Raw genomic sequence first — 19,122 nt, 5'->3', positions numbered from 1 at the left:
TTTAATCAACACAAAAATCTCTTTACTATTTTAATTCCTTTTCTGTTTAGATCCTTACAAGCAAGAGTATGATTCTCTGGCCAAGTCTCAATGGTTTCGGTTAAGTAATTCGTCCGAAAGCAAACTGCCTTTTGGTTATCATAAATCACAATAAATTTCATTTATTTAAAATTCTCTTAGATACTTCGCCCCTTTGGCTAACTGCCTTTGTCTGACTGCCTTTTCTAATTTGCTTTTTGGGGTACTTTGTTTTTTTTTTTTTTTATCTTTTTGGCTTGCACTTTACCGAGAATTTGTACGTTGTCGCAATGCCATAAATTCTCGAACTTATGCGTCCAAACTACTGCTGCTAGACCCTCTGGTCCTTGCTGGCAAACAGCAGGACCTCCCAATCCAAACCCACATGCCGCTCCATTTCTTCTTTGGCTATAAATTACAACAAGCATTTGCCACACTTCCGCTTTGGCCGAACCGTCCGTCCGTCCGTCCGTCCGTTTGGTCCCCCATACTTCCCTTGGGTTATGTGGCATGTCTGCAGTTTCTTATAGTTATTTTTGTGCCTTAAATCGGCTTATAGCACTCCTCTGTCTCTCTCTCTCTCTTTTGCTCTCCAGTTGAAGTTGGCGTCCGGACGCATTCAAGAAAATCAATAATAACACAAGCAGCAGCAGAAGTCAACCACTTTGCCCCTCGAACAGTTTGCCGCCTCACATTGTTGTCGTTTGTTGTCCGTGGCAATAACATTTAAATACTTCTCCCCACCTTCTCACCCTCCTTCCTCCCACAAAGGTAGTGTAACCCTTTCTGTTGCACCTTTGCATAGCTTCTTGAAACGAACAACAAAAAAAAAGTCCCTTTAAAGAGTCAGACAACTTTAGTGACAGGAAAATCAACCCTAGACCAGCGACCTAACCCAAACTCCCCAAAAAGCCAAGTCAAACTTTAGTTTCTGTTCCTGTCTGGCTTCGTCTGGGACACACACACACACACACACACACAGTCATTGTAATTCTAGCCCTCAGACTTTTCAAATGGCGACGCTTTGTCTGTTGGTGGAAAAACGATTTATTTGGCTTTATCAGCAAATTTTTGATTTTCTTTTCGTTTTACGCTGCAGTTATTCACACACACCCCCCTCTTTGCCCCTTCCTTCTTTTTGAATGCTTTTGGACGATTTGTCATATCGCTGATTTACTAACCTTACACCAGGCATTATCTCTTGGCAAAGAACAACGAAAACCCACCCTCATTTTCAGTTATTGCAACATTGAGGGGTGGGCCAACAGGACACATTCTCTTACTGTTGCTTGTGTTTGTGTGAGAGGGTGCAACTTAAACCGACACAAGTCCAAGGATATGTACACATACATAGAATGTTTGCCGTATGTGCATATCGCCGCCGTCAACATAAAATTTATTGAGGTAGTGTAGTTACCAACAAGCGTTCGTTCGTTGGGCCTGGCAAAGTTTTTTAACCTGCAAAAACAAAAAGCCCACTTATAGGTAGGTGGAACTTTCTATGGCAACGAAGTTTGTATACTCTAAAGGGCAAATATTAGTCAAAGGGCCGTCATAGTCAATATGCTCCTCAAAGTAAACAGTGCAGCGCCAATATTCTATGTTGCCACAACAAACATGCATAAAATATGAGTTAGTCTTTGTTTTTTGTTATTTTAAGGGCTGATAATATGCTGATGATGTTGCCAACATCACATAAGACAATATTGGATGCAGATGATGGCAATGCTGTGATAAAGGGAATTGACGTTAAACATAATTACATACAAGCTATCGATTAATTTCAAGTTTTACTCCATAAAATAGTAATAATGGCCCTTGCAGTGGCCACAAAGTTGTCCGGAACTTGCTTCTAATTGCAATTACCCAAAATCCAGTCGATTTTCATTGCTGTTGGGCAACGTTAAACCATTTTGCTGCAACAAACAGCCGCAGGATATATCTCGTCCTCTCACCTCTGCCAGATGATTGCTTTTCCATGCCGAGTAGCCGACTTTGTTTAAACTCTACTATGAAGGAGGCTTTGTTTCAGTGTTGGCTTGCCCCAATTGTTTTCACCTGCTGTCATTACTGTCACTCTATCGATATATACTTTTTCTTAATTCGAATTTATCGAAATCCAAGTAACCTAAATACCTAATGTCAGATTCTCCTACTGGGCATTAGTTCACATCAATTCCTTGTGTCGTCTAGTATCGGTCGTTCAGTTGTGTACGTCGCACTAAAATTTTGTTTCTAAACTGATTGTGAAAATTTTAATCGTCCGTTCGTAACATTTTCGGAAGTACAAAGAATTTTGGGTCAAAAAAAAGCAAAACAAAAGAATACCCTTATATTTTGGATCCGGAAAGGAGAGATAGAGAGTGGATAGAAAAAAAGAAACCAACGAACACCACGCTTAATAAGAAAAGAAACAAAAGAAATAACTAAGAAAAACGCATTCAAATTTCAAGTCGACGAAGAAATTTTGGAATTTTTTGTTTATAACATCATTCACTATATTTCGTTCATTCGTTTCAAACAATGATTGCGAATTTTCTGGGCAATGGCTCAAAAGCAGCAGCAGCAGCGGCGGCGGCAGCGGCAGCAGCAGTAGCAGCGGCAGCAGCTTCATCAACAACAACAGCTGCTTCGAGTTTCTATAAGAAGCATCCTTTGACCCGGGAATTCAGTGAGTGTACTCTAAAAAAAAAAAAAAGAAATGCCAAAATACACACACACACATACAGACACAAACGCCGCACACACATCTAAAGATGTATTTCAATGTCAGCAAAAAGCAAAAAAAAAAAAAGAGAATTGCGGGTGAGCGAACGCGCTCGCTAGGAGAGACAGTAAGAAGAGAGAGGTAAAAATTCGCAACGCAGCAACAAACAAAAAGCAGCGGTAAAATATCTTAGCAATGTGTGCTGCGCGACTCGCTCAGCCCATAAATTCAGCTGGGCCCCCACCGCCTTCTCTTTGCGCTCTCTCATCAACGCTCTCTCTTCACCTCCACCTCCACTCGACCGACCGACCGACCGACCGCTCTATTGACGTTACGCAATTATCGCTTTCGGTTTGCGTTTGCCTTTTGCTTGTGGTTCTGAATAATACCCTAAAGACAACCGATGTAGGGAGAAATGGGTATGTTCGTCCGCACAATGGACACATGTGCGTATACGTAATCAAAAGACACTCTCTATGGCACCCTATAAGGGAGGGTATCAGTCAGTTGATATTGAAAATTCCGTTCATTTTTTTTTGCTTTGATTGGCCTGCAGCTTCGTTTTCATTTCATTTTTGTTTGATGAATATCACCACACACAATATACAATGTATGTATATATATTTATATAGACATTTGTTTGTACAATCGGCACATAATGCATATACATATATAAGTATGTATGTATGTATATATAAGCAAACAAAACCAAATTCCACCATTTGTTACTGATAATAAGACTCAGTTGACGTTTTCTTAATGTGTTTATGTATACATTAATAATATGGGAATGTTTTATTTTATAAAATTGAAATTTTCTTTATTTCATTATATTCAATGCATGTAGATATTTACGTATTACTCATGCGACATGTATTACTTTCAAATATGCAATTCCGATTTCAAATAATTCCAACAATATACATATCTATAATACACACTTGTGTGTGTGTGTGTGTCATGTGTGTGCCTTGGCAACAGTGGAAAATTTGCATTTTCATTATGAGGCGGCCATTCGTTTGAGGTGACTGCGCTTATCTTAGAACACTTGTGTATATATACATATATATATTCGATTATAGGTATACATTTGTGCCTCTCAATTCACTTTAAATACATACACATGCATATGTATTGGGCAATTGTTAATATGATTGCAATCAAAGGAGAAAAAAACCTGTTGAAATGCATATTTCTTGAAAATTTACTTTTAAAAGTTAAAAGTTATTACTCACTCGGCATAAAGTTGCAGATAGTAAGTTCTATTTTTATATATTTTGCTTTAAAGCCGACTCAGCAGCAGCAATGTCAAAGTCTAATATACAGAAAACAGAATCCTAAATCAGACGTTTTTGCAAGTAATTTATAGAATCGAATATGCGGTGTGTTTGTGTGTGTGTGTGTCGTCATCAACTTGCTTATCGTTGTGCCAATTAAGCGAACAACGCGGCGTATACGCACTATGCGTAGTAGTCACGGCACGCATAAAACGCGAAATTCGTAATTCGCACGCCTCTCTGATTGTTTATGTTTTGGGTATTCTCTCTTTCTATTCTCTTCTCACGCACATTTGTGTTATGCGTAAGCGTTTTGTGCGTTTCCACTCACCCACTTCTCTAGATCGTGGCGACGCTTTATGTTTTGTTTGGAGTCATTGAACTTTTTGGCAATATATTGCGCTCTCTCTTTGTTGTCTAGTTAGGGCCACTCTCTCTCACACGTTCTCTTGCTCTCGGTAACGCTAGGTGCGTGCCGCCAGTGCGTAAGTTGCGAAATTTTAAATTCGCCAAAAATCTTTTTGTCGACCCATTTTCGTGGAACGTTCATCGACCTCACTACTTGGAGGTGAAAATGTGCGTTGACTTTGTTTTTTACATTGATTTAATTTGGTTTAATCAAATGTTTTCTTGTTCAAATTGCTTACAGAAATGGCGGAAGGTAATGGCGAACTACTAGATGACATTAATCAGAAAGCCGATGACCGTGGTGATGGCGAACGTACAGAGGATTATCCAAAATTATTGGAGTACGGCCTGGACAAAAAGGTAATTGTGTGCTCTCATATTTTCTCAATACTTGGCTTATCAAATTGCATTGATTTACATACGAAAAGGTCGCTGGAAAACTGGATGAAATCTACAAAACCGGCAAACTTGCTCATGCCGAGCTTGATGAGCGCGCCTTGGACGCGCTCAAGGAGTTTCCCGTTGATGGTGCCTTGAATGTGCTGGGTCAGTTCCTTGAATCGAATCTGGAACATGTATCAAATAAGTCTGCCTACTTGTGTGGTGTAATGAAGACCTACCGCCAAAAGAGTCGAGCCAGTCAGCAGGGTGTCCCGACGCCCGCTCCTGCTGTTCAAGTCAAGGGTCCGGATGAGGATAAAATCAAAAAAATTCTTGAACGCACCGGCTACACATTGGACGTGACGACAGGTGAGAGTTGTGTGTGTGATGAGGTATTTAATCTTGAATTCTAATTGCAATTCCCCGCATCTTCAGGTCAACGCAAATATGGTGGTCCGCCCCCAAACTGGGAAGGCAATGTCCCGGGAAATGGCTGCGAAGTTTTCTGCGGAAAAATACCCAAAGACATGTTTGAAGATGAGCTCATACCCCTGTTCGAGAACTGCGGCACAATTTGGGACCTACGCCTCATGATGGACCCGATGACGGGCACAAATCGTGGTTATGCATTTGTCACCTTCACAAATCGCGATGCGGCCATCAATGCAGTGCGACAGGTATTTATGCCAACCGTAGACTATAAAACTCCTCCTCAGACTCAGTCTAGCTACGTCAAATACACATACTCCTCTTACCAAACCCCCCTCTCTTCACCCAACAACTAGCCCAGACCCTCAAGAAAACCCATAAACGGAAAACAAACAAACAAATATATAAAATTGCTTAAATGTTTTTTACGTATATTATACATTAACTATATATTTGATATATAAACTATTTTCAATATTCTGTTTTTACAACAATTATTGTGATGTAGGAACAATCTCACGGCCATCTCAAAATTGAGCAAATGAAAACAAAATCGACAACAGCAACTACATCAAACCAGCAAACCAAATTGATAATATATACATATATACAGATATCTAACATATATGTATATATGTATTTATTTCTATATTCCCCCCTTTTATTCGGTGCTTTCTAAAAACATAAACAAAACAAAAAGAAGAAAAGAAAAAAAGGAAAAATTAATTCAAAAATTTACAATTTTAGTTTTTAAAAGTATGCTATAAAATGCCTTTAAGCCTTTTTTTTCTCTGCTAACGCTATCTGTTGCTGTCTCTCTCTATCACTTGCTCTTTCTGTCGCTCTCTCTCTCTCTGTCTCTTTATATATATATATCCTAAGCTATTCTTACTTCTATTTGTAACTTGTTATGCATGTCCCGTTATTTCTAGCTTATAATTTTGTCTCTTGAACAAACAAAAAAAGGAAAATTCTAATCGATCTACGAAATTTGAAAAGAGTTCTCTCTCTCTCTCTCTCTCTATGTAAGACTCTCGAACAATTTGGCTCCTTTTCCCTTTCCTCAATTACCACACACACACACACAAACACACACGCACCATATATATAAAAAAAAAAACAAAACTATATCTTTTATCTCTATTTATTTAAACATTTCTTGCAATAGACTGACTTTTTAGAGAACCAACTTTTTAGATATGTAGCAATTATAACCCTATCTCTATATATAGAGAGACATTATATAGTCTCATCTAAGCAGCGTACGATTCTTCACTGTCTGGTTTTATTTGAAACAACGAGCATGTGATATATTTCTTTGAACCTCAACGTGATAAAACCCGAAATCAAAATTTTAATTATAACAATTGACTCACTAACAATTATGAAAAACTAATTCCTTTTCCTCTAACATTTCCAAAATATTCAAATTCTAAAAATGCGGCCTGCTGCGCTCTTTCTACCCCCCTTTAAAATTGGTAATGAAACATATTTTGGTGAAATTTATTTCAAAACTTCATTTGTTTTTCTTTTTAATTTTTTGTTTTGTTTAAACCAGAAACCCCCCCCAAACCAACCAACCAACCCCCCCTTAATTTTGCCTACCGCCCCGCCCTTATTTTAAATTCTTCCTATTATTTTATTTATTATTTTTATATTGATTTATTTTTGATTATTTAACTAAATGTGAATTGGTATTTAAACTAAAATCAACAAACAATGTTTTCCCCTTCCCGTCCACAATATTTTTTTTCTTTAGCTCGATAATCACGAAATAAAACCCGGCAAGTGTCTCAAAATAAATATAAGCGTACCGAATCTGCGCCTTTTTGTAGGCAATATACCCAAATCTAAGGGCAAAGATGAAATTTTAGAGGAATTTGGTAAACTTACAGGTAAATTGATACACAAAATTGACAACATTTATTTTAAATTGAAATTGAATCCCAAAATTGAAGTTGAAATGTTATCAAGCGAAAGATGATTCTATATCAACTTCAACAATCGGCATTAAATTGAAAAACAAGAATCCAATTGGCTAAATACACACAACAAATGAATTGGCTAATTGTGGGGAGGTAATTAACTAGGAAAAGTAAGAATAGAAAATCTTTTGAGTAGCGCAGACCAAGGGGATTATTTTTTCCGTTTCTCTGTTTATGTTGGTTATTCGTTTATGTTTTTTATTATTATTTTCATACATAAATCATTCACCACCACCTTAATGCCATTACCACCCATATCTATCTATAAACCATATCCAACCATCCATGCCATGCCACATTGAAAAATCATCGAAAAGTGGTTCCAAACTCGAGACTCTTTTCAAATGCAATCACGAATCGGAGATATACAACACCATAACTTATAGCACACACACACGAAGACTGACAGAGACACACACACACACACTGAGGCATACAGACCGCTCAAAAGTCGCCATCATACGCTTGTTTTACCATTTAGAATACATATATTTCTTTTTTGTTTTTGTTTCTCTGAACTATCTACTTATTTTATACTATATACATATATATATATATATAATATCTCCAGTCATTAACTTGAAAAAAGCAACTCAAATGAAAATTATTTAAAATTATTACAAAATTCTTATATGCATACAACAAAATTTCTCTCGTTATTACTTTTATTTCTTACATATAATACAATATAAATATATATACTGCAAATTATTTTTATAAACAATTTATAAAGAGGCAGCAGAAGCTAGAAAAAAAAACAGTAAAAAAATCCGTTTCAAAGTTACCAAATTATTGCAAATGTTTTGGTTCTTTTTATAGGTTATTAGCTACTTTTGAATATATTGAAACAGTAAAAATTACTAATATCTTTTACTTACTTCGATCGTAATCTGATCACATAATGTTTCATGTGAAAACTTCTTAAGAAACGGAAGAATATTAAAGGAGTCCTAGGAATCATTTAAAATATATATTTATATTCCAAAAATGTTTTTATTTTGATTGCCAATGTTAGTAACTAGAAGTTAGAGGCACTTTTAAAGGTGCATTCAATTATTAATAATTCTGAATAAAATTTGAAGGTGTTTTAGTAATAAAATGTAAATTTTTAGTAAAAGAACTTAATATATAGATGCAAATCGAAGTAATATCTAAATTTTATTTGGCACGTAATTACAATACCGAACCATAAGAAACCTAAACTTATGACTTTATGAATCTAAACTAAGTCCAGTTTTTTTTTTTAGCAATATAGTTTTCCCCTCACTCGACTTCTTATGCACACACTCTCTCTCTCTCACACACACACACACACACACGAACATACATGCCAAACCAAACTAAAAACATTCACCCAAAAATACAAAAAAAAAGAAATCCCAAATAAAAATTGCAGTTTCACCAAAAAAAAATGGACAAAAATCAACAAATTTTTCATAGCAAATCAAAATTTTTCTTTTGTTTTGTGTGAACTTTTACAAACAATTGCAGCTAAATGATTTTGAAATTCGGAAAGGCAAAAAGATTGGTGTTACGATATCATTTAACAATCACCGGCTATTTGTCGGCAATATACCTAAGAATAGAGATCGCGACGAATTAATTGAGGAATTTTCTAAACATGCACGTAAGTGATTCAAAAACAAAACAAAAACAAAACAAACCAAAGCAAAAGAATCCAAAATCAAAACCCAAAATCTATAGAAAAAATATAACCAACCAACAAAAAACAAAAAAAAACCCCCCAGCCAACCCAGTCCAGTCCAGTCAAAAATCCATCAGCACAACGCGAATTGGTAACAACATGAACAAATTGGCCATAAATAGTTTTTAGGGGCGATATTTGCAGAATGTGAAAAAGGATAACGATGATGATGAAGTATTGAAGTAACTAATTGGATTTTTGTTTTGCAATATTCGCTTTTAAAAAAAATGATAAAATTTTATCGAAAAAGAGAAAACACTCTCCCAGAGAATGTTTCAAATTGGAGAACTGAAATCGGTTTTCACTTTAAAACATTCTCTTGGTGTTCCCCCCTTTTACTCCTCCCCCCTCTCTATATTAAATCACTGACATTTTCTTTCTACCTAACCTCTGTCTCCTTTTTTTAAAAAATAAATACAACAAAAAATTAATTGTCACACACACACACACACACAGAAACATACACACACTCAGATATATACTATAATATATAAATATATATATACTATAATATATATATATATAAATGTAACTCGCTTATTTCTTTATCAATTATTATTATTAAATGTGTCCAATTTGTTGACATTGAAAACCCGTAGCTAAACAATTTGCAAAATACAACAAAGAAACAATGACACATTTTGAATATTTTTGAAAAACCAGAATCTCATTATACATATAAAACATATTTTTTGATTTTAGTGCAGATATATTAAATATACAAATCATAATTAGACAAGATAAAAATAAAATGCGCACACACAAAACCCAAAAAGCAAGAAGGATACAATCTATATACATATATTTGTGTAGAAAGTTTCCCTATATATATAATCGATGAAACTAATTTGTCAACTCAAATCGAAATGGATATTGATTCTGGCCCTATTTATATATACATACATATATACAATTTAATGATATATTTATGTATATATGCTAATGACTGGAGAAAATACACAAATTTTATAATTAATGTGTAAACCAAAGCCACTCCCCCCGCCCACTCTATCTCTCTATTACTGATATATATTTCCATACAAATTATATTTGTGCTATATTCAAAAACAAAAGCCAAATTTCAATTCAATATCGAAAAAAGGAATTATTAGTCTCCCTATAACTATCTCTATTATCTATTTCTCTCTATCTGTGTGTCTATCTCTATTTATCTAACTAAACTTTCTTTATATCTGTGTCTCTCTCTCTCTCTCTATCTCTATCCCTCCTTCACCACACCACCCCCCCTCAGTGTGTAAAATCTATATACTCGTACCACATACATATATATCTTGTGTTTTGTGTTATACAAAAAGAAATTTAAAAAACAATTCATACAACCAGCAAAAAGCCGCAAGAAATTCCAATTCCAATATTTTTCAATGTGTGCTCTATATATTTTAAATATTTTAGTTACAATGAACAAAACACAGTTTATTTACTAAATGTTTTCTCTAAGTGTGTTTCGTATGATTACAACAATTACCCACAATTACTCTTAAATGTGTTTTTGTAATACAATCTATATACATACATATATAATACTCCCACACAAATCTCTCTCTGTATACCTTTCAAAATCTCTGTCTAATCCTTTCCCTCCCATACACCACACACACACACACACACACACACAAACACACACTTACACAAAAAATAGCTTTAGCGCCTATTGAAATATTCAAAAAGTATTTGAAAATATGCAAAAATTGTTGGCATTGGTTTTCAAAATCATCTTATTTTGGCAATTTAGAAATTTTCATTATTTTACAAAGCGCAATCAAAGAAAATAAAGTGGAAATTAATTCAAAATCAAGGAAAATGAAATGGAAATTAATTCAAAATCAAGGAAAATGCAATGGAAATTAATTCAAAATTAGTTTCAATAACATTTTCCTAAAAAAAAAATATTCACATTTTACTTGTCATGTAAAATTGTGTATGTTTCTTTTAAATATTTTATTATACTCTCGCTCCACACTCTCTCTCTCTCCCTCCAGTTCATACAATATATTTGTATATGTGTTAAAAGTCTATCACACAACAAACACACACACACACACAAAGGCCTAATAATACAATTACAAATACTTTTTTGTTGTATTTCATGTTTTTTACTTTGTTTTTGTTTGTCGTTTTGCAAGCAAATTCAACTCTTAGTGCTAAATAACAAAATTCTTTACAAAAAAAAAGAAAGAAAAATTGCATTACTAACCAACCAATAAAAATTATTCACTCAATTTTGTATATATACTACAATTTCCATTTGCTGTACTTATATATCAATTTTCTTTTACATTTGTTTATAAAAATAAAACCTTACTGAAAATGTAGCTGGTCTCTACGAGGTAATCATATACAGTTCTCCAGATGATAAGAAAAAGAATCGCGGTTTCTGTTTTCTTGAATATGACTCACATAAGGCGGCTTCATTGGCCAAACGAAGACTTGGCACTGGTAGAATTAAGGTGAGTAAAAAACGAGAGATAAATATTTAGATATATGTTTATTTGACTTGGTTTTTTTTTAAGGTATGGGGATGTGATATAATAGTCGACTGGGCCGATCCACAGGAGGAGCCAGATGAACAAACTATGTCCAAGGTTAAAGTGCTATATGTGCGAAATCTAACACAGGATGTCTCTGAAGACAAACTGAAGGTAAACAAAATTGATTTTCTTTTCATAGAGAGATACTTAATTTGTGTCTCTTACCCATTTTGTAGGAACAATTCGAGCAATATGGCAAAGTAGAACGCGTTAAGAAGATTAAAGACTATGCCTTTATACACTTTGAGGATCGTGATAGCGCCGTCGAAGCTATGCGTGGCCTTAATGGCAAGGAGATCGGCGCCTCGAATATTGAGGTAAGTAAAAATGATCATTTATACCTTTTCCTATTGTTAATCATTTTGTTTATGCCTTTTTTTATAGGTCTCACTCGCCAAACCTCCCTCAGATAAAAAGAAAAAAGAGGAAATTCTGCGTGCACGTGAACGTCGTATGATGCAAATGATGCAGACGCGTCCCGGTTTAGTGGGGTAAGTCATCACTTAAAACAATTATTAAAACTAATCTAAGATAAATCCACAAAAATTTCAACAAAATTCTATTTAAATTGGCGCAAAATTCTAAAAGAACAACAACAAATTATATTGGGCATATAATTAAACTTTAATTTCGGCATTAAATTTGTATAGATTTGATTTACCTTCAAAGTCGCCATCTCTCTCTCTCACATATAACATCATAATTAATTTTTATTTTGTATTTTCTTTCTTTGCTCGCCCAACTTCAACTCACTTCGTCACACTCACTCACTCACACACACACATACACAAATGTCCTAACGCATAAACGCGTTAACGAAAAATCTTCTTAACCTTCTTGTGGTTTTTGGCCTATTTTGTAAATTTAGATTTGAAACATTGTCTCCATACAGAAACCTATCGCCGACACATCCCAGCATGATGTCGATGCCGCCAATGCGCCTTCCAAGTGCTCGCATGCCTCTGCGCACACCGATGCCACGTGAATACGGTAAGTTTGGCAAATTCGCCAAGTGACATATGACACACGACATACAATCAATCAGCATATGTGTTTATTAACTTGGCCTATAGGCCAAAGCATAAACACATATGTATGTATAGGTTAAGACGAGATGATCCACGTCTAATTGAAAGAGAGTTTTGCCATATTGCAATCCTTTCTGTATATATATATTTTAGTACATTTATTAATTGAAAATATTGTTAATATATATTTAAAAAAAAAAACAAAACAAAGGAATTCTCTCTGTTAATTTAGTTTTTGTAGCGGTCAAGTTAGCCAAGTTGTGTTAGGCACATACACACACACACACACACACAAATTACATACATTAACACACACACTCAAGCAAAATGAAAATCAAGTCTGGGTATACCTTTTCCGTATATTTTTGTTGTGCTAGGTTTGTGTTTTTTATATTTAAACATAGTAATTAACCAAAACTCTAACTAAAATCCTTCTCGATTTCTGTGTGTGTACATTCTCTCTTTGTCGAGAAGTTTCATTCTTTGTATGATTATTTATTGGCCAGCTGCCTAATTATTTTGTGTTGTTTAATTTAATTTTAATTTATTACATTTTTATTCTATTCTTCACACATTGTATTATCGTTTTATTCGAGTTAAGTTAATTTTAGAAAAGCGCCGCTGACCCCATAACTTCACCATCATCAAAAAAGAAAAGAAACCCCCACACATACACACACACACACTCACTACTAATCATGCTTAGCACTTGACCCCTTTAACTACCCCCACCACACCCAACACCAACCACTCACCCCCCCTTAGGACCCTTTTAACTCAGAAATATGTACTAAACCAAATATAAAATGAAATGTAAATCCAGCTAGAATTGAGTCAAAAACCAAAAATAACCCACTAATCGAAATGGTAAAAATATTATTGGATAATATCAAATGCATTTTAATTTAATTTTAAATCCATTATTGTAAATGTTGTTTAAGTTGAACCGCCCCCGCTCTCTCTTTCTCTCTAAATATGTTTCATATGTTTAATTTTAGTTTTGCATGCGTTTTTTTCTCTTTCGTCTTTATCTTCGACTCTGCTCCTTGTGGCCCCCTTTTACCTTTTGCCTTTACCCCATTTCCAAAACGAAAACCATATGAAAAATGAACAAAACTACAACTCTCTATGTCGCTCCAAGTGCAAAATCAGCAACCTAATAATAATAATACTTAACAACTAATTTTAGTTAGCTCTCCTTTTTGTTGTTTTAACTTTTCATAGTTTACATAGTTTGTTTATCGATAATTAAATGTTGCAATTGTGTTCTCTGTGTAGCGAATGTTAAGCACCCTGTATACTGTTTGATGTTATATCACCGGTAAGTAACCTCAACAACAACAACAACAACATTAACATCCTTTGTTAAAACGTCATCCATCTTGTCATAATTGAAAGCAATTGGTCCATTTAATATTGGCAGACAACTTTATTAATTGGCAATGCGAGAAACATTCAGATTCGTCGTGTTAGGGCTCCACCTCCTTTCCCCTTCTGACACCAACCACCCACACTCATATTCCAACCTTTTATTAAACCTTTAATTTGTAATTTTTAACCCATTTGACTAATCTTTTTAACATTCATTATCCTCATTTCCTCATCTCCTCGATCCTGTTCCCGCTCTGATGTGGTGTATGTTTAGAATATGATTATGACTATTTCGGTTTCTCGGAATTCCGGCCGCCGACTACTACTGGCGGCTATACCGCCGCCGAGCCCGCCTACTATGAGGATGTCTATCGGCAGTATGAGAATGATTACACTTACTATGATTATGCGGCCAGTATGGGAGGCGTTGCGGCCAGTGCTTTGGCCGGTGGCGGCAATGGTTTGGCCGTGGCCAGTCCATCGGTGGTCAGTCTGCCGGCATCGGCAGCTGTCAATTCACCCTTGGCCGGGGGTACGCAACGTCTGGCCAGAGCACCACAACACAGTCAATCAATGAATAATCCGGCCAGTTCTCCGGGCGTTATGGTGGGTTAACCTAATTATCGAAATGCGTCAGACAACAGATACAGATACAAATTTACAGATACAGATACAGATTACACACGCACACAGCAGAAACACATGAGAAACATTGCCCGAATTTGACAATTAGTAGTTACTTGTGTAATATTTGTTGCATCCCCCAAAGTAATTTGAAAAGTAATGGCATTTGATTTAAGATATAATTCCTTTCTTTTTTCTTTTTTTTTTGTTGCTTCTCGCGTTTCGCTTTTTTGATCAAAATTAATTTTTGTCTTGTTTTCACTTTTTTTTTTCTTTTGGTGTTTTCAAAATTTTTGCACGCCCACCAACAGCGCACCAAGCCACCACGCCCACCTACATCCACATAATACACTCACACACACACAAAACGCTGCACACCTTACAATGGATAACTAAATTAATCTATGCTTACGACAAAACAAAATGCTTATTAGATTTAATTTTCATATTTCTGCTTTTTATTTATTTTTTAAGCCAATTCACATTTACGCTTTTTAGTTTTAAGGCTTTGTTTGCTTTGGCTTTAACTGCGACGACCAAGTTTATCTGAAGTTTAATGACCATACGATTATGATTATCTACAGATCCTGATCCATATTATAGAATGTTACTATATACATACTGACTAACGATTTCTGATCAGCAACTTCAAATAATAGAAAGCTAGTCCATTCTTTTTAATCCTTCCAAACGTCAATCAAACTACTTTTATATAATCAAACAATATACAAATCAGTTAACTAATGCAATAATCCACCTTTGCCTTCTGGTATTAGATATAGTCGACATATCCAGACAGACCAAGGTTTTACCTTTTCTTTAAGACGCTTTTTAATTTTAAGGCTTTGCTTTTGCATATATTCAACGTATTATTAATAATTTATTACGCTTTTTAAACACACTTGCTTTATTGTTAATTTTGTGATTTACTTAATTTAAATTAATTTTGTGTCAATCGCAAGAAGAGAAACTATTATTATTTCTATCCCATCATATCATAATAAGTATATTATCGAAAAGAAAACACAAATCTCTATCAAATCAAATCAAACAAAATGCTAGTTGAATTCGAATTTGAGCTAAAAATATAAATTTATTTTTTCAACATACACAACAACAGACATAAATATATTAGAAATATCAGAATGTAATTTCTATATTAATACAAATATCTATATATATATATAAAACATATACATACACATATGTATTGTATATACATATGTACAAAAGTAAACCAAACAACAACAACAACAACAGTTTTTTTACACCAAGAATCTAACGCGTTTATTTCGATTTTTTCTTTTCTTTCTTTTCTTTTTATGTGTTCTTGTTATATATTTATATATATCTATATCATATATAATATATATGCAAACAATTCATTCGTTTTTCGGTCAAAAAAACTAAAAACAAAACAAAATTATATATATGTTCGTCAAAAATTCAAAACAAAAACAAAAATCAAACCAAAAACCCCCCAAAATTATAAACCCACAAAAATTTTAAAAATTATATCAAACACACTCTGTCTCTCTCTCTCTGTCTCGCTCTCTCCGACTTAAAAAATGTTCGATTCTGAAAACGCGAACCCTGTTTCTTTCCTTTGTTATATTCTGAATTTCTGCATTCGACTCGTCTTTGAAACCTCCAAAATTATACAAAATTTGACACTTATCTTGGCGATCCATATATATGTATATAAATATATATATATATATAAACAATTTATCAACTTATTTATAATGCGAAAACAAAAAACCACAAACAAAAAATTTGTAAAATCTGAATTCAAAAACGGCCAAAAATGAAATGAAATGAAATGATCACCACCGATGGATAATGATGGATAATGATAATCGGATACCAACAAAAATGAATAACCACCACCGCCAAACACACAACCACACACCACACACACAACACACACACTCTCATAAAACCGCCCACACTCATACACACAACACAAACACAAATGCATGCATGCAATGATGATGATGATGATGATGATGCCAAAATAATGATGACTCTACGATGACGATGATGATGATGATGATGATAACGATATTGATAATAACCTAAGGGGGTTGGTCGTGGGCATGGAATCACAGTGCAGCGTGGCCGAGTCGTTGGCCAGCGTGGCAGCATCAGTCGTCTGGGGGCCCAAACAACGTCACAGGCGGTGGCAGCGGCGGCGGCGGGACAGGTGGTGGCGGCGGCAGTAGCTCAGCGGGGGGCCACCGTTCAGGGGGCGCCGGCAGCAACCGGGGGGGTCCGTGGGGTGGTACCAACGCGTGCAAGCGCTCGTGGCACCCATCACGTTAAGCCGCTACAAACTTTACCAGGTGAGCTTATGAAAACAAAAAATAAAAAAATCAAAAAACCAATCAAATCAAAACCAAACACCAATGAAAAAATACAACCAACGTGAAAAACTGCAACAAAAGCAAACAGAAAAGCGAAAAAACCCCCCAAAAAGAAAATACAAAATTCTTCATATACATGTGTAAACAAACAAACCAAAAAAAAAAAACAAAAATATGAATCTTTAAATGTAAAAGCCAACAACAAATTTTGTAATCTTACACTTTTTCACCTCCAAAAGACATCCACACACCACCCATTCACACACACACACACACACACACACACACACAAACACACAGACATACGCATATGTATTAAAGAAGCGCACAAGGACAATTCACACACACACACACACACACAAAACGCGAGAGTTTTCTCTTAATTAGATTCAAAAAAAAAAAAGAGGGAAAAGTCACTAATTCTTCTCTATTCTATGTCGTGTGTGTCTCGTAAATTTTTGTAATTATCCTAAATGTTGTATTTTGCCTTAACTCCTCCAACTTCTCCCCCCGCCCCCCGTTTAAAACCAGATCCTATCATTAAACCATCTAAATTTGACCATTTGGTTGTTTTTTTCTTACAATATTTTTTGTTCTATTTTTTTCTATTGCTGCAACATGTTTGTTTTAAAAAAAAACAATTCTCTATATGTCCTTATATATGTAGTAGTTCTGGTCTTGCTGCTTACAAATTGTGGGATTTTAAATAAGTTTTGTACAAATATATATATATATACAGATAAATATATGTGGAAAAAATGTTTGTTTTCTTATACAATATAATTTTGCGCTCAAATGTATGCTACATTTTTATGCATGTCCACTGTAAGCAGCAAAGTCAGCAGCAAATTCACCCACACACACAGACAGACCAACACACACACACACACACACTACCCAAACACCTATCTATATGTGTATATGGAAACACACGCAACATATAACAAATTATACCAATACATATACATGACGAATGTGTTTCTTGTATGTGTCATCAGTTACTCTGCTCTCTCATTGTAAACGTTTTATGAATCGATTAGTATTTATATTCACACTTAATTGTCACCTATCTTTAACTTAATCCTTACTTTTATGCCATCTCTAGAGTGTAACTAAGATTACTACTAACTGAAACAAAAAGAAAATTGAGAAATTTGTAAGCGCCAGCGTCATAGAGAGTCGTCAGAATATTTGATATAATAAGGAGAGATTCAAAGATGAAGGCGGCGATTCGTTTGTAACCTTTTATTTTCCTTACCCTTTTCGCTCTCTCTCTCTCCTATCTCTCTCTCTGCCTCATGTCACCCGCACAATGCCCTCTTCTCCAATTACAAATTAAATTCAACAAATACCCTACAAATTTTTGACGTACGTGTATATAATTTTTTTTGTTTTCATTTCCTAAAAACGGATTTTGTGTTTTCAAATTTATATTTTTGGTAATTTAAAAAAAAAAAAAACGCTTTATAGTAATTATAATAACAATAATAATATACTTATATTCCAACAATTGATATAGTTGCGATTGCACAAAGATGAATATATATGTATATAGATATGTTTACCACCATTTTATAACCTACCTATATAAACTAAATTAATCAATTAACTATATATACCTATATAATCTTTATGTGCATTTCCCTTATATCAATCAAATACATCAAAAATTTCATCATCATGACAAAAAAAACAAAATTAACCCCACTCCCAACAAAAAAAAATATGCAGGTATAAAATATCTATATTTATTTATCCATTTTTTTACTATACATTTTATATATATAACTATAATCCTCCCCACCACCCCCTTACACTTGCGGGTATAACTCAAATCAACACATTTTACCCAACTCGAGCGTTTTTATACCATTATAATTTTGTTTAACTCTACAAATACTAATCGATTCGTGTATTATGTTTACTACACACACATGCTCACACACAATCACACACACATATACATATGTATATATATTATTGGCCATATAATTTGTTATTCGTGATGCAATTCTTCCATATGCAGCAAGAAGAAAAGTTTTGGCACGCTTTTCCTTTAAAAGGGAAAGGCGTGAGATGATCTGTCTATACACACCTTACACACACACACACACACACACACACACATACACGTGTACATCTCCCCCTGTGTATATTTTCATACTTTTACTCTTGCTTTTATCACTCTACACACTTTACTTGCTTTCTTTTGTATTTCTTCCTCCCTTTTCCTGTGTCTGTCTATTTTTTCTATCTCTCTCTGTCTCTCTCTCT

At 34.6% G+C, this 19,122-nt stretch overlaps 1 protein-coding gene across 20 annotated transcripts in view; it reads left to right on the top strand.

Annotated features, from left to right (window-relative positions):
* Positions 1-19,122, top strand: part of LOC6649894 (heterogeneous nuclear ribonucleoprotein R) — a 50,663-nt gene that overhangs the window by 29,723 nt on the left and 1,818 nt on the right. For 2 of the 20 annotated variants that reach the window (XM_047009243.1, XM_023179681.2), the window contains exons 1-12: positions 2,192-2,689; positions 4,652-4,770; positions 4,839-5,160; positions 5,227-5,468; positions 6,980-7,115; positions 11,245-11,378; positions 11,442-11,570; positions 11,636-11,776; positions 11,844-11,950; positions 12,328-12,449; positions 14,133-14,464; positions 16,566-16,827. In XM_047009243.1, coding sequence (XP_046865199.1) covers positions 2,542-2,689; positions 4,652-4,770; positions 4,839-5,160; positions 5,227-5,468; positions 6,980-7,115; positions 11,245-11,378; positions 11,442-11,570; positions 11,636-11,776; positions 11,844-11,950; positions 12,328-12,449; positions 14,133-14,464; positions 16,566-16,827 — 2,194 coding nt within the window. In that variant the 5' untranslated portion in view covers positions 2,192-2,541. Of the gene's footprint in view, positions 1-2,189; positions 2,690-4,651; positions 4,771-4,838; positions 5,161-5,226; positions 5,469-6,979; positions 7,116-8,696; positions 8,833-11,244; positions 11,379-11,441; positions 11,571-11,635; positions 11,777-11,843; positions 11,951-12,327; positions 12,450-14,132; positions 14,465-16,565; positions 16,828-19,122 lie in introns of those variants that run through there. The other 18 variants (XM_023179684.2, XM_023179687.2, XM_047009247.1 and 15 more) reach the window with 16 other exon arrangements.

The sequence above is a fragment of the Drosophila willistoni genome, chromosome 3R (assembly GCF_018902025.1).
Source record: "Drosophila willistoni isolate 14030-0811.24 chromosome 3R, UCI_dwil_1.1, whole genome shotgun sequence".
Taxonomy (NCBI): domain Eukaryota; kingdom Metazoa; phylum Arthropoda; class Insecta; order Diptera; family Drosophilidae; genus Drosophila; species Drosophila willistoni.
This window is presented reverse-complemented; position numbering and strand designations above follow the sequence as displayed.